This window comes from Fusarium oxysporum, chromosome 14, assembly GCF_000149955.1.
Source record: "Fusarium oxysporum f. sp. lycopersici 4287 chromosome 14, whole genome shotgun sequence".
NCBI lineage: Eukaryota > Fungi > Ascomycota > Sordariomycetes > Hypocreales > Nectriaceae > Fusarium > Fusarium oxysporum.
In genome coordinates, this window is record NC_030999.1 from 416,760 (window position 1) to 430,220 (window position 13,461).

General features: G+C 49.1%; 5 protein-coding genes across 6 annotated transcripts; 2 read left to right on the forward strand and 3 right to left on the reverse strand.

Annotated features, from left to right (window-relative positions):
* Nucleotides 1-116: 116 nt before the first annotated feature.
* On the forward strand, nt 117-584 carry FOXG_21501 (uncharacterized protein; the record flags this gene model as incomplete). The annotated part of the gene is made up of 1 exon (XM_018401843.1): nt 117-584. One exon carries the CDS (start codon nt 117-119, stop codon nt 582-584), a length of 468 nt encoding a protein of 155 aa, XP_018253870.1.
* A 33-nt stretch (nt 585-617) lies between these two features.
* FOXG_14196 (uncharacterized protein) lies at nt 618-2,134 on the forward strand (the record flags this gene model as incomplete). The annotated part of the gene is made up of 1 exon (XM_018394261.1): nt 618-2,134. The coding sequence occupies one exon, from the start codon at nt 618-620 to the stop codon at nt 2,121-2,123; it is 1,506 nt and encodes a 501-aa protein (XP_018253871.1). The 3' UTR covers nt 2,124-2,134.
* A 1,073-nt stretch (nt 2,135-3,207) lies between these two features.
* On the reverse strand, nt 3,208-6,992 carry FOXG_14197 (uncharacterized protein; the record flags this gene model as incomplete). Its single annotated transcript, XM_018394262.1, has 5 exons — nt 3,208-5,666; nt 5,809-5,907; nt 6,008-6,358; nt 6,622-6,794; nt 6,865-6,992. The coding sequence occupies 5 exons, from the start codon at nt 6,990-6,992 to the stop codon at nt 3,208-3,210; spliced, it is 3,210 nt and encodes a 1,069-aa protein (XP_018253872.1).
* A 2,275-nt stretch (nt 6,993-9,267) lies between these two features.
* On the reverse strand, nt 9,268-9,372 carry FOXG_21502 (uncharacterized protein; the record flags this gene model as incomplete). Its single annotated transcript, XM_018401844.1, has 1 exon — nt 9,268-9,372. One exon carries the CDS (start codon nt 9,370-9,372, stop codon nt 9,268-9,270), a length of 105 nt encoding a protein of 34 aa, XP_018253873.1.
* Nucleotides 9,373-9,797: 425 nt separating this feature from the next.
* Nucleotides 9,798-13,396, reverse strand: FOXG_14198 (uncharacterized protein; the record flags this gene model as incomplete). 2 transcript variants are annotated; one of them, XM_018394264.1, is made up of 7 exons in its annotated part: nt 9,798-10,574; nt 10,653-11,768; nt 11,848-11,984; nt 12,037-12,703; nt 12,767-13,100; nt 13,150-13,214; nt 13,265-13,396. In XM_018394264.1, the coding sequence occupies 7 exons, from the start codon at nt 13,394-13,396 to the stop codon at nt 9,798-9,800; spliced, it is 3,228 nt and encodes a 1,075-aa protein (XP_018253875.1). The 2 variants fall into 2 exon arrangements, with proteins under 2 accessions (XP_018253875.1, XP_018253874.1); XM_018394263.1 differs by having other exon boundaries at nt 12,037-13,100.
* Nucleotides 13,397-13,461: the final 65 nt, after the last annotated feature.

Genomic DNA, 13,461 nt, shown 5'->3' on the forward strand with positions numbered 1-13,461 from the left:
CTGCGCCCCCTCTGGAGGTCTTCAACTCTTGCTCTCCACGTGTCGTCTACTAGCCGCTGTTATTACACTAAAATCAACGGCGACCGCGGTCAATTTTTACATCATTCCACCTGATCATGGCTCCATTAGTGGTCTCTTCGACAGGCGTGACAATCAAAGAGCTCCAGCGAAAGCTTTCTATCGCGACAGATGAAATTACCGGCCTGACTCAACAAATCAACGATGAGCGCATAATAAACGGTCGAGTACGTTTAGAATACGCAATGCTTCAGGGAGAAACAGAAAATTTGAAACGTGCCCTGGCAGAAAATGTTTTATTCACTGGAGCCATCACGCAAAGCTTCACAGAAGCGCGTTGGGACAACAATAGATTCCAGCGCGAAAACGAAAATCTTCAATCCGAGATATGCAGGATGCAAAGCGAACGCGTACAAACGGACAAATACATAAGTGTTATCAATCAACAGCTACTAGAACGCAACCAGACGATAGAAGAGCTACACGGGCAAATTTCATCCATCTGGGACAAGGTCAATGCAATGAAGTCGTCCGAGATCGCCTCAGCACAGATTCAAAAGTGCTAAAAGAGCCATACTGCCTTTCTGGCCAATTTTAACATGTCTGTGACCGCACAGATTGAAGCACTGGTGACAAGGTCGAGTCAAGAATCTTACGTCAAGCAGGAAGTGGAGAAGCAGCTCACCAAAGCTCGTTGGCGCGCTACAAAGCTCAATGAAGAAAAAGAAAAGCTTCGGCGCCATCTTCAAATGAGTCAGAAAGAGACAAAAACACTCAGAAATGAGGTAAAGAAACAAATCGATGCAAAGGAATTTCTCGAACACGAACTAAAAAAGTCTAAACAAGACGCAAACAATGCCCCTAGTAAAGGACACATTGTTACGGAAGGACAGTTCCAGCATATCCAAGACGCTATCACTCTCTGCCCTGAAAAAGCGATGGGGGAGGTAGAGCGTCTCAAAAGACAAATCGATGAGAAGGAGATCAGAATCCAAGAGCAAGTAATGCCCCAGAACAAATTAGAAAATTCTATCACAAATCAGGGGGAGGAGCACCCCCTTACATTACAGAAGTCAAGTGAACTTCAGGAACGCCTCAATTGTCTCGGGGAAGAGTTCCGACGCGATGCGGGCCTTTCCGAGGCCGTTGATGGTCTCAAACAACAGGTTGCAAAGAAGATGGAGCGGGTGAGCGAGCTAGAAGCTCGTAACGAAATTTTAGAGGACGAATGTGCTCAACTGAGGGACGACGTATTACAACATGCCACAAGGTCAGAACGGCTGAAGCAGGAAGCCTTTTACTACAAAGGCCGCAGCATAACTGACGAACGTGATATTCTCGATGCTCTTGGGAAAAACCGGTCACAACACTCTTGTCACATCTACGACACAATACTTGACGTTACGAAAGCTATCAATGACGTCTATGACGCGAATGGTGCAGTTGATATTTTGGAAGGATTTTTTGTTGGCGTCGAAACCCGCATTAACTTGTTTTTGCAACAAGCCAGTAACGATGCCGTGATGTTTCAACATCTCACTGATGAACTCAAGCGTCTCAAACCTGCCCCCTGGTATAAAGATAGCCTGGTCGAGGCCAAAGATATGTACGAGAAAACTGTTGGTCTCAGGAGAACCGCATTATCGTTTCGGCAAGATGCGTCCCGTGAGCTTCAGGTCTTAGAGTCGTCGAAGCCCAACGTGCTTCCTTTTCCTGTCACCATGGCGGAAAGGCAGACCTCTTTGTCTGGAAAGGTTCCTACAGCGAGACTTTTGTTATCTCATGTACTTGTTACTGTTGTTCTATGGATATGCAACTGGATGCCGTTCATTCTTCGGTCATTCTTAGTGGTGTTCGCATGCCATTTTGGATACCTTTGGGCTGCACGTGCTCAGGAGGCTCGCGAAAACAACGGTCGCAAATACCTGGAGTCGATATGCGGAGATCCGGTCGCCGGACAGATGTCTGTGGTATCCGCTCGAGACGCGCACAAGCAGTTTCTGGCTTCATCGTCCGCAGCCCAGAGTAAATGGGATACGAGGCAGGTGGTGATGCCTGCCAAGAATCCGGAATCTAAAAATAGAGGCAAAAAGAAGAGGAGATAACCAGACAGGGGTGCAGGTTTATTCGTGGTTCTTGTTTATTGAGCCTACGATTAAGTTTCCTGTTCATTGATAAATTTCCGTATCAATCAAGCTTCAGCAGATTTATAGATTCTAGCTGCAATTTGGATTTCTTACTAAACTTTTTAATTCAAATCAAATCATATACTGCGCGCAGACCGCTTTCACATCGTGACGGCCACAGTAGGTGTGTCTCGATTTAGGAAATGTTTCTTCGTACCAATTTCGGATTTTTCCTCAGTATCTTTCTTTGTTATCTTCACCGATGCCACTGGTAATACATTCAAAGGAGTATCCAGCTTGCTCTTCACGCTATTGGGTTTCTCGGGATTGTTCTCCCACGTTTCGATCTCGTCAGGGTCGAAGGTTGCCACAATCTCTCGGCCCAAAGCTTTGCCCCGTCTCTCCCTGAGTTCCAGGATCGGTCAAAAGGGAACTCTTGCACACTCGATCTTGAGACCAGAAATAATAGCTTGACCACAGCCAGCCGGAGCCTTAAAGGGATCGTGGAACTTCTCCAAGAGCTCCTTTGTGATGTGACTAGTGTATAATATACTCGGATGCTAGGCACATACAACATCACGATAAACGCGACCGCCAAAGTATAAGTTCCTTCCGGGCGGGCGGTGCAGCTTGTTAAGAGGTGTAGGCCACAGTGTGCTCAGAAACGACTTGGCAGCTTTGGGCGATAGAACAGGGCTCAATGATTGGCGCACGAGAATCTGCTTGAGCGCGTTGCTAAGACGGATGATAGTATTCGATGGGCTCAAGTATCCTCGCGTTAGTGGCGTGCCTGGGGCCGCTGAAGGCTGAGGCGTATTGCATAACGGCATTTCCTCCCATTTCACACCGAGTAAAAGAGAACTTATGCCTCTTGGTGTAGAGGAGGGAATTGAAATGAAGATTGTTTTCCGTGGTTTAATTTTGTGGTATGGCCTCTTTTTTGAGGAATGGGCTTGCGCCGAGAGAAATCTTCTGTAATGCTTTCTGATCAAACTTGCATATCTTGCGCAATGTTGTGGCTGATGGTAAAAAGGGGAAGAAAACAACGAGTTGTATTATGTGCTTAGACACTGGTGATACGCTCAAGAGGAGCTCGAGCGCAGCAGACCATGAGCTTTAGGCTTGTACCGAGCCTTTCAGACTCAGATAGTAGAGCCTTATCGCTCCAGATGATCTTTCCAGAGGGGTTCTCAGCTGCGTTTTCATAGCATTGCGTGTACCACCACCGGCCAACGCAGCTGACCATCTTGGTGATGCCCTCATCTGCCAAGGGGCTGTTGTCGCTCATCATCTCGGATAGACTTGGCTGATCCTTCTTCTTCTCAGTAGCAGCTTTGCCATTTCCGGCCTTGCTGTCTGAGCGAGTGACGGAACTTGCGACAGGTACACCCACTCGTGCTGTCTTGATGGTAGTGAAACCAACCTTGCCGAGAAGACGAACAATGAGATCCGCGGTTGATCCGAGACTGGTATCAGGCGTCTTCTCATTGATCCTCTCTTTGAGACGGCGAACCGTACGTCGGCCCCGGTTGCCCATGTTGTTTAGGTCGACATGTAGAATGGAGAGCTCGATAAAGGCATCTGGCTTCAGCACACGGCGAGCTTCAGTGAGAATGCTGCAATAGTATGCTTCAGGCGCTGCTACAGGGAAGCGGTACACAACAGCCGTGAAACTATGAGGGGCAAATGGGAACTTGTCGAGGTGAGAGGCGTATTGGATCTGATGGTGGTTTAAAGGGCTCAGAGGGAAGCTCGGAGATGAACTCTTGAGTTCTTCAGGGACAGGAGTACGAGGAGATAGGGTAGAGAAGGTAGCGGCCGGGTATGTTTCGGCAGCGTAGAATGACCAATCATCGTTACCAAGGCCATCAATCACAAGGATTGAGTGTTCCTTCAGTGGTCCGTCAACAGGAACCAGTTTATGGCGGACGTCACTGAAGAGAACATGGCCGAAGGTAAGCCACTTGCTCACCGTCAGTGAACCGACTCTCTGGTTGACTTGTGCGAGTGGTGACCCATCCTCCAAAGAGGAGCTGCCATCAGACCGTCTTGTCTTGCGGGATGATCGGCTGCTTCGTCGAGCTACCTCCCCAGTTGCAGGTGCCTCAGTGTTGGTGTTACTGTCTACGTATTCCGAATCAAACTTGGAGACTGAGAAGGGACTGCTGGGGCTTGGGTGGGATTGGAAAGCGGCCCGGAGACATTCAGTCATGTCGGCGTTGCAAGTGCTGGAGATGGTGGCTGCCTTGAATTGTCGGCTTCCATCCTCATCGAAGACAACAATAGAAATCTCTAGAAGCTTCTCCGTGCTAGCCAGCTTCGACTCGTAAGTCTCAAGATGAAACGGTGTACCTCCTGAAGAGGTTGGGGAGGGAACTGCTTTGCCAGCACCTTCTCCAACGAGATCATCGTACTCATTCCATACCTCATCTTCTGCAGGAGAATCATTAGACTGTGGGATCACAGCAGTAGAACCAGAGAAGGCGAAAATACCAGAACAGCTCGAGCTAGATGTACCAATATTTCCCTCGGAGTCCTTGCAAGGCGAAAAGGCCAAGAACTCCTTTTCAACTCGGCTCAAAGCAGGTAAATTAGAGTCTCTTGGTGAGAGATTGCTGGGGCTTCCTCCTGTTGAGCCGTCGGTACTCAGATCGGGAACAGGAGTGGAAGGTCTGGAAAGTGAAGGACCTTTGGCAATTGACTCGGGATCGTAGGCCTCAAGGTTTTCAGGTGCCAACTGCATGCTAGCTCTGAAAGGCCTAGGAAAGCCCATAGATGACACATGTTTAGCATGGTTATACACAACCTTGGGGATTCTCCCGACTTGAGGAAGTCGGCTTCGTCGACCAGCAGTGGTGCTTGTTAAAGGGGGCTGTACAGTAGGCTTCTTGGACATTAACGTCTGCTGGGGTACAGGCAGCCGAGGCTTGGTCTCGATCTCAATGCTCTCCCGCCTTGGGGGTTGAGCTGGGGCTGCAGGCCTTACCGGAGAGTAGGTTGACGATCGCATCTCTGGTGTGCCTTGCGAAAGGTCGGAAGTACCACCAACACTAGGTGACTTTCCGTAAACCTCGGCAAACCTCAATGCATCTTGAATGCCCATCGACTCACTGTCCTCTTGTTCTGACGAGTCCATCATGGCATAATGGGCAAGTGACTTCTTCTCGACTGGCTTGACAATCGCTGAGGCCTTGTCGCTCTGCTTAGGTTGCTGAGTCGGGGTTGACCCTTCGAACAAGTTCCACCTTCGAGGAGATCGCGGCCTCTTGACAAACTTCTTGGGCACAGGGTGGGAAGACTCTGCCTGGTGAGAAATCTCCCGTTGCAGTTCGAAGTGCGTATCGAAGCTTGTCATGGGCGATGATGCATAGTCTGAGGAGTTGATGGGCTGAGGTAGCTTCAGGGGGTCATCCAGTGAAGATCGAAGACGATGGACAGGTCTTCGAAAAGCCAATGTTGACTTCATAGTAGGGCCCTCAGAATCACTGCTCTCGGAGGGACGGCGAGCAGCAAAAGCTGGGTCTGGGGTGCATAACATAGGCGACGGCCACAAATTGTTTCGGGGCTGATCTTGAGAAAATGCCAATGACTGCGAGCTTCCGAGCCTCGACTCTTCGGTGGCTAGGCTGTGGGAGCTTACACTCCGAGAGATTCCAGAGCTTACATTTCGATTCTCGATAATCGCGTCTTTGACAATGACCACCGGGTTGAACCGGCCTCAAAGAATGAATCGTTGCGGCAACGGGGTTCCTGGGTTGCCTGGCTGCCAGGAGAATTGCGTGTCGTGTTGCTGATACTGCCACTGCGTCCCTTGGAAGCACTAATGAGTCCATACGCTTTATGGCCTATGCCAGCTACAGGACCCTTCTGAAGAGTCTTTTTCTTCTTCTCGTTGTTCTCGACTTGTGTTACGCTGGGGTGCTTCTTACGACTAAAGAACGGGAAGTGTGAGAATGAGGAGGTCGCCACCTTGGAACTCGATGTGCAAGTCATTCGAAGTGGTCCGAGGCCCTTGCCATTCTTCGATTCGACTGTCGCCTTGGCTGTTGGTTGAGCGTACAGCTCGCCTGTGATGGGAAGCTGTGAAGTTGATGCTGTTCGACCTCCATAACTGTACTGTGGCGTCGGGGGCGACAGAGCTGCTGTAGCCACAGACTCGCCTCCACGTCTTTCGAATTTTAGGAGGGATTGAAGGGAAAGATTGCTGTGAATCACTAGCACGGGTTGAACAGTTGGGATTCTATGCCAAGGGCGTGATCTCTGCTGGGCCGAGTAGGGGGTACAGCTCTTGGGGAAGTGGATTGCAAAACAGGTCTTAAGACCTTGCGCACCAAGTTGAACGACCGTGTATCTTCATGGAGGTTCTTTAATGGCCTGCGTGGCGGAGGACTGGGTGGTGAAGGAGGCAATTGCTTGGTCTCCTTGATGGCGGCCTCTAGAACAGTTGAATTCGATGGCGATGTACTCAGGGACTCACTAATAGCTACGTGATCACGGGGATCAACGGTGACGGCATCGACTGCGTTAGGGAAACCTCCACCAGCTCTTTGTGCCACAGAAGATTCCTTGAGGACAGGGCTTTGTAGTCGTTTAAGAGGTGCAGCATCATACGGAGGTTGAGATGCAACCGGGATTGACGTGGCGACGCGACTATATGGCACGGGTTGAGAAAGTGATGGTTGTCGATTGGTTGAGGGTCGGGAAGCCCTTGCTGATGGACTTGAGATGGAAGAGGACGTTAGAAATGATCATGGGATTTCTTCTTTCCCTTCGGATCTGCTGAATGGCTTTATAGTATTCGAGATAAGTCCGAATTGAATTCCCGTTGTCATTCCCAGATTGGGGCATCTTATGCGAGACGTTTTCTCTGGCCTGATGCAAACACCAGACCTCAACTTGTGAGATTCCATCATCCAACACTCAATCCAATATTTCCCTGGGGAGATTCTGGATGGGTGTATGGTATATATGAAGGTCAAAAGGAAAAAAGTAACCAGGGCCATGAATCACGAGAGCGAGGTAGAGGCGCCGTTAGGTGTGGGTAAATATATCAGCTCTAAGGGGCGTAGTTCACTGGGTAATGGTGTGGACTGTGGGATGATCCCTCGTATGGAAATTCGGTTGATGGTAGAGCTGGTGCTTCGGTTGATGTAATGAGTGTTTAAGGTGTAGATTTGAGTAGAGCAGTGTTATTCAAGGTTGGAGTATAAGTGGAGGAAGTGAGACAGGAACAAGGAAAGAAAAAGGTGGCAAGATGGGTTCAAAGTTTGAGAGATGAGGGAAAAAGCAATGGAAGACAAGATACAAGATAGTGGCAAAATTAGAGACTGAATGGGCGGTAAGGTAAGAAAAGCAAGTAAGTCAGGCAGATATTGTAGCAGCGGGGAAGGCTGAGACGGAAGCGGGAATAAAACTAAGAATAAGTAGTGTTCGGGCAAAAGGCGTCCTTTCTAGGGCCATCGTCATGAGTCAGCGACGCCATCTAGTACTGAATACATCGACTGACGGGAAGACAACCCTTCCGGTCAGAGGAGGTTATTGGCGGAACCTCGTCGATATCTTCTCCTGCAGTAGTGCTGTTCTCAATGGTGTCGGATGGCTGAAATCAGCACACTTTTTGGCCTCCACCCCTGCAGATCGACAGCGTCGTGCAAGGAACCCAGATATTAAGTGACAATGTTACGCTGACAGGCAACGCCAGATCGACGAACTGCAGGACCCCCTGGGGCACTAACGTCTCCCTCCAGGTCAATTTCCTTGTCACCCAGGATCCTTCCAGACCAGGCTCAGCATGCCACCATCCAAGCAAACAATACGTCTTTGGGATCGGGCAATCCTCTTTGTACGGGCAAGTAGCGAATGTAGTGCCATGGGAAGCTTGGCCCCTTGAGCAGGGGAAAATTATAAACACGAGATCCCCGAATGAGAAGTGGGTTACGAGTGGGGGTTTGTTTAATACTGGCTGTCCTACTGGCTGTCCATTGCCGGGGCGGACGGAATGCGGGTCTGTAGTGGAGAAGCTAAAAAAGTTGGGGCCACGGATGTACTCGAGTACAAAGGGAAGGAGGCAAGCTTAACAGCCGCTGCGGCACGGTAGCGGCAAAGCGTCCCCAGGTGCACCTCGCTAAGCACGGCCCTCGTTCTTCAACAACCCCGCAGAGAGGGTTTCACATGCAGGCAGTGGATCTCCTCGCTTCTAGCCCTAAAACATCAACGCAGGAACGCGGTTCATGAATGACAATCTCTGACGTCATTCCAATCGCTTCTCGGGTTTGCTTCGGCAGAAAGATGCATCCAGCGGCCCCTCAACGTGGCTTCGCGACCCGGCGGGTTTGCGGCGTAGTATCCAGTGTTGACAAAAATTCGCATTCCCTGCGCACATCAAGCCACCTCGAATCATGGGCAATCGAACATGTAAACGGTTTTTTATTCACGCCCGAAGCAAACAAGGTATGCATAGACCCGGACACTAGGCAAATCATCGCAATTCCTCTACAGCAGTTTGTTGTCGCCAGCCAACACCATTGTTCTCTGTTCAAGACAACCACAGACTCTACCATGCCTCTACAGGACGCATCGCCATCATAAACCAATGGCTTTTAGCCGTGAAAGCGCACAAAAGGAACACACGCCTACGGGAACAGAAGAAGCGCGAAAAAATTGAAAGGAAGCTTGGGATGGAGTCTTTCGGAAGGAAATATCCATTTTTCGCCAGTGAAGAACATAGGTTGCTACTCAAACGAGGACGTAACGAAGGTTGCCCAATGCCTTGTAGATCGCGATGGCAGCATGCTTCATAACCAATGGAAGAATATCAGAAGGGAACAGCTGAATTACCAAAGAAGTAGGCTCTTATGCACCTCATGACATTGTACCTCTGTGTTTCTAGATCTGTGGAAGTTAGTGATGACTGATACTCAATGGCTGAGCATGGAAACTTCGACGGGCGGGGAAAAATGTAAATTCTGGCCCAGCTATCATCTAAACTTCGGTCTCCTTATGGCCCTGGGAGGGTCCGAGCCGTGTATGATTGTCAACCGCTTTCCACCAATCCATTCCCTTTTCTCTTTCAGATTTACAAGCCTATTTTCCTCAGCCTGGTAGCGCGTAGGCAAATCTCGTATCAATTCCTGAAGGCTACTATAGACTTTTGTTGGGCTTGGTTCATGTGCTTCGGATCCTTCCACAAACCCAGGTCATTGTTCGCCTCCTTTCCGACGACAGGCATAAGCGGGGATCGCCCCTCCAAAGAGGTTGAGGCCCGAGCAAAGAAAGCACGAACTCGAGGTCAGATTCGGGTTAGAGCAACCGTTAAGCCCTTTGGTTGCCACTCTCGCAAAGCCCCTCAGAAATATGTGAAGTACTTTCGCCGTCTGGTCAGTTCAAAAGATCTCCGTTTCAAACCAGAATAAAGCGCGGACGTACATGGTATGAATACCTTACTTGGCCATATTCAGAGTCTGACTGTTGGGCTCTGTATGATGTTTTGGCCAACGCCATGTACCGAAGTAGCTGGGGACTTGACAGTTCGTCACTCTCCTCATCCGAACACGAGGTCTATCTTCGAAAGTTTGGCATCTCTGAGCCATGGAAGAGACTAAAAAGAGCATATTGGGTTCCCCAGCACAATCGAGGGGCTCCTCGATAGTATGGTCAGTGCCACTCGTATGTGCAGTAACACTGGAATTCATCAAGAAGCTGCTTGGCTGGTTCTGCTTCCTCAATCCAACTCGTAATCAGTACCTGCTGTATCGTATTAAGCACCTCCTGTACCGCCTTGAGAATAACATCGAGCTCGCTCTTAGAAATTCTACTCAGATCCAGTCCTTTTGACTCCGGCAGCATCTTTTGCAATTCATCAATCGTGGCATAAGTCACTTCGCTGGACTGCTGCTGCTCAGTGTTCTCGCTGAATGATATGTTGCGCTGAGTCATTGGCCTGGTTCTTCCTTTGATATGAATCTGTTCAGATTCTGCCTCGACCTCCTGCTGTTCTTTGATATCCCCCTTCAGGAAGAGTTCATGGATCCTATCAAGGATCCTTTGCACTCCAGGGCACATGCCTCGTACTGGTACCTCGCGGTCAAAGTTGGTAAGGAGAGTGTTCTTGCAGTGAATGGTAATCTTCCCGTCTGCTATAGCATAGCCCCAGTCATCGTCATCGTATGTGACAGAGGGCTTACTACCTCGCGCTTTCTCCTCATTATCCTTGTAGGTAAAGTCGACTCCATCGATATGTTTGTCCACAGGCAGTGTGGGTGCATTCTGTTTGTCCTGTCCTGGTCTCGCCCCCACGACTATAGTACCCTCTGCTGAATCTGAGTCGGACTCGTCGTGAATGAATGTCTCTGGTAGGCTTGATTCACTCTTGGGGGAAGTCAGATTTGAGTCTGGATCAGGTCGTGCTTGATGCGGAATCTCAGAATGTACCTATATATGTTAGTCACGATAAGTAAGAGTCTTTCCAAAATTTCACCGCCCCGCTATCACGCCCGCTACGCCACTCACCTCCCTGATGATATTGCTTGTGCTCAATACTGGTAGCTCAAGTTCCGGCGTTGAAGGAAAGTTTTGCGTTCCTTGGAGGTGTGTCAGGTATGTTTGAGGCTGAGATATCCTGTTACAATCCATCTCCTGGTATTTCAGTGGGCGTTCACCGGTGTCTGAGTATATCCTATTTGCATTAGCCGAACTCGGAGCGGCCGCTTCTACTCGCGGCACACAGTCTTGTTGTAGGGTCTCGTGTGCATCTTCTGCAGGAGGTGCCTGGTCAACTGAAGAGAGAAATCCGGTAAATGAAGCACTGCTCAATGGTGCATGGTGAGAAAGTCCCATATGAAGAGAAGTACTATTCAGTATCTGTGGTCGTGGCATAAGATATCGGGGAGGCTGAAGTTTCTCTCTTGTGCTGCCGAGGCTAAAGCCATAGAGTTTGACGATCGTTTTGAGGGCAGATTCGAGTTTGTTCCATGGATGCACCCTGACACTATTCTTTCGCACGGCGACGGGCTGGGGGTCAGAGAATCCCATAATGATCTTATGGAAATCTTGGCTCCATGGATCTTTCTCGGACACCGTAGTCGGGTCAAGCTTACTCAACGTACTGCGAATAAGGTTCCTCTCTGGTAGGGAAAAAGGTTTTTTCGTGTCGACAAGGTACTCGACAAGGAGGATAATCTCGCAAGATGTAATATAGAACTCGCCTTTTGCAGCCCACAATATACACGAGACGCGTCCCCCGCCATCGGATTGACTATTGATGCTCGACAATTCGAAGGTAGTATTCAATGTCGATCCCTTTCGTGTTCTGTGGAAGACAACAATCCGACGATGCTTGGCCTTGTCCTGCTCTGACCAGTTCTCTCCCATCGATTTCAGATCACCCGTAATCTTCAAAACCGCCTTACTAGGATCAGATGAAGTGAGTTGGCAGTTTTCATCGTTTCGAGCATTAGCACTATCAATGCTAGTTTGGGTCAGCTGGAGAGCATTATTGATCCCGCCGTCTACCAGGGCATGACCGTTGTCCCAGTTGGTGGACGTATCAGGGTAGTCTTTGCCTCCCAGTAGAGAAGGTAGTCCTGGATCTGGAGGAGATTGCCCTTGTGAAAACGAATAAATTCCCTAAGCAAGTTAGTTGTGGTACTTTATAGCTTTGCCAAGGTCCGACCGCTGTGCCATAATGTCACGCGACGTCACTTACCTCGTCGACACCATCACTTGTAACCGAGGCTGCTGGCTTGTGTTTACATTTTTTGGTGTGGCGCTCCTGATTGTCCTTTCGAGGAAACGTCTTAGTGCAATCCCGCCAGGCGCATTTATATGGACGTTCACGAGTGTCTTTGAAGCAAATGTTAGTAATATTGTTAATTCAATGGCCTGTCTTGCTTACGAATCTTCAAATGGCGTTTATATTCGCCAGGGTATTGATACCATTTGGGACAAAAAGGACACCATAATGCCTTTTGACTTCCTTTCTTGGCGGCTTTTGCCCTATGCATATTTCGTTGGGAAGCTTTTGCGCCCAACTTTGCTAGTACACCCCCAGTTGCTGGCAAGCTTTTCAGGCTCTCAGAGAATTCTGGAGTCGGCACTCTTGGTATCATTGCTTGCGGCCAATTCGAATCAATTTGGGCGTCTGGTAGCAGCGCTGGGTTCCTAAGAACACCGCTTTGCGCTGGTAGTTGGCAACGAGGTATATATTCTGACTGGATATCTCCTGTCGGCTCTTTAGAGACCTGACCTTGGCTTAAACATTGTTCCGGGAATAGATCATCAGATACTCGGGCTCTAGGCCCTCTTTTAAATGAGCTTTGGCACTGTGAAGTCGGAAAGGTTGCTAACTGGGAGGAACTTGAATGACCAGGATCGAGCGACATATTCGCGTATGGGGCCATTTCATATTGAGCAGGCTGGCTTTCAGTATAATGGGCGTAGGATCCTTTTGGTAGTATGTTGTCGTGGACTGGAGCAGTATAAAAGGCGCTTGGGTAGTCATCAGTCAATGTCTCGATTTCTGGAGCTGAATATGAAGGATCCGTGAGAGATTGTTCCACTTCCTGTGATAGTTGATGATGAGTCGGGATCAAGTCTGTTTCGGTAGCAACACCTGGATTTCCTACCTCCGTGACATAGGATGGCTGATTGAATAGTTGGAAGTCTGGGGATTGCTCGGAAATTAAAGTATCTTGATAGTCGTAAGAAAGATTGGCGGGAGGCCCTTGTTGGTTGCCATGGTGTTGTGGCATACGGTAGTCGTGGACTTGCGATTCAACATCAGCGTGATATAAGAGCCTGTTTGAGTGGTTTGGGCTCGTGAAAGGCATCTGCTGGGGGGGTCCAGCCATAGAGGAGTTCTGGGGCGTAGAGAGAGACTCGTTCGTCAAGTCTGAGGTATACTCCTCGACCCCGTTGAAATCCCTATCTTTCTGGTCCAGGTTCTCCTTTCTGCCATAACTGTGTCACGAATTAGTAAGTGAGGTATCAGCTATGCTGCCAGGTATACCTCTTCTCACTTCCGTCGTCATCGCATTTATGACGACGCTTTTGATGCCTTCCACAAAGTTCTCCCTATGATGTTTGTTAGTCCCATTGGAGTCCTGTGCTTTTGTGACACTTGCTGTCCTGAAACGTTTCTTGCAACCATCCAAGCCGCATACAAAGGGTTTCTCTCCCGTATGTATTCGAATGTGAGCAGTGAGATTATTCTTCCGGGTGAATTCCTTTTGACAAATTTCACAAGGGAAAGGCATTGTGTTTAGGAGTACAGTAATGTATATCGGTTAAAGTTCTGTAAGCGAAATCAGAATAGTCCCAA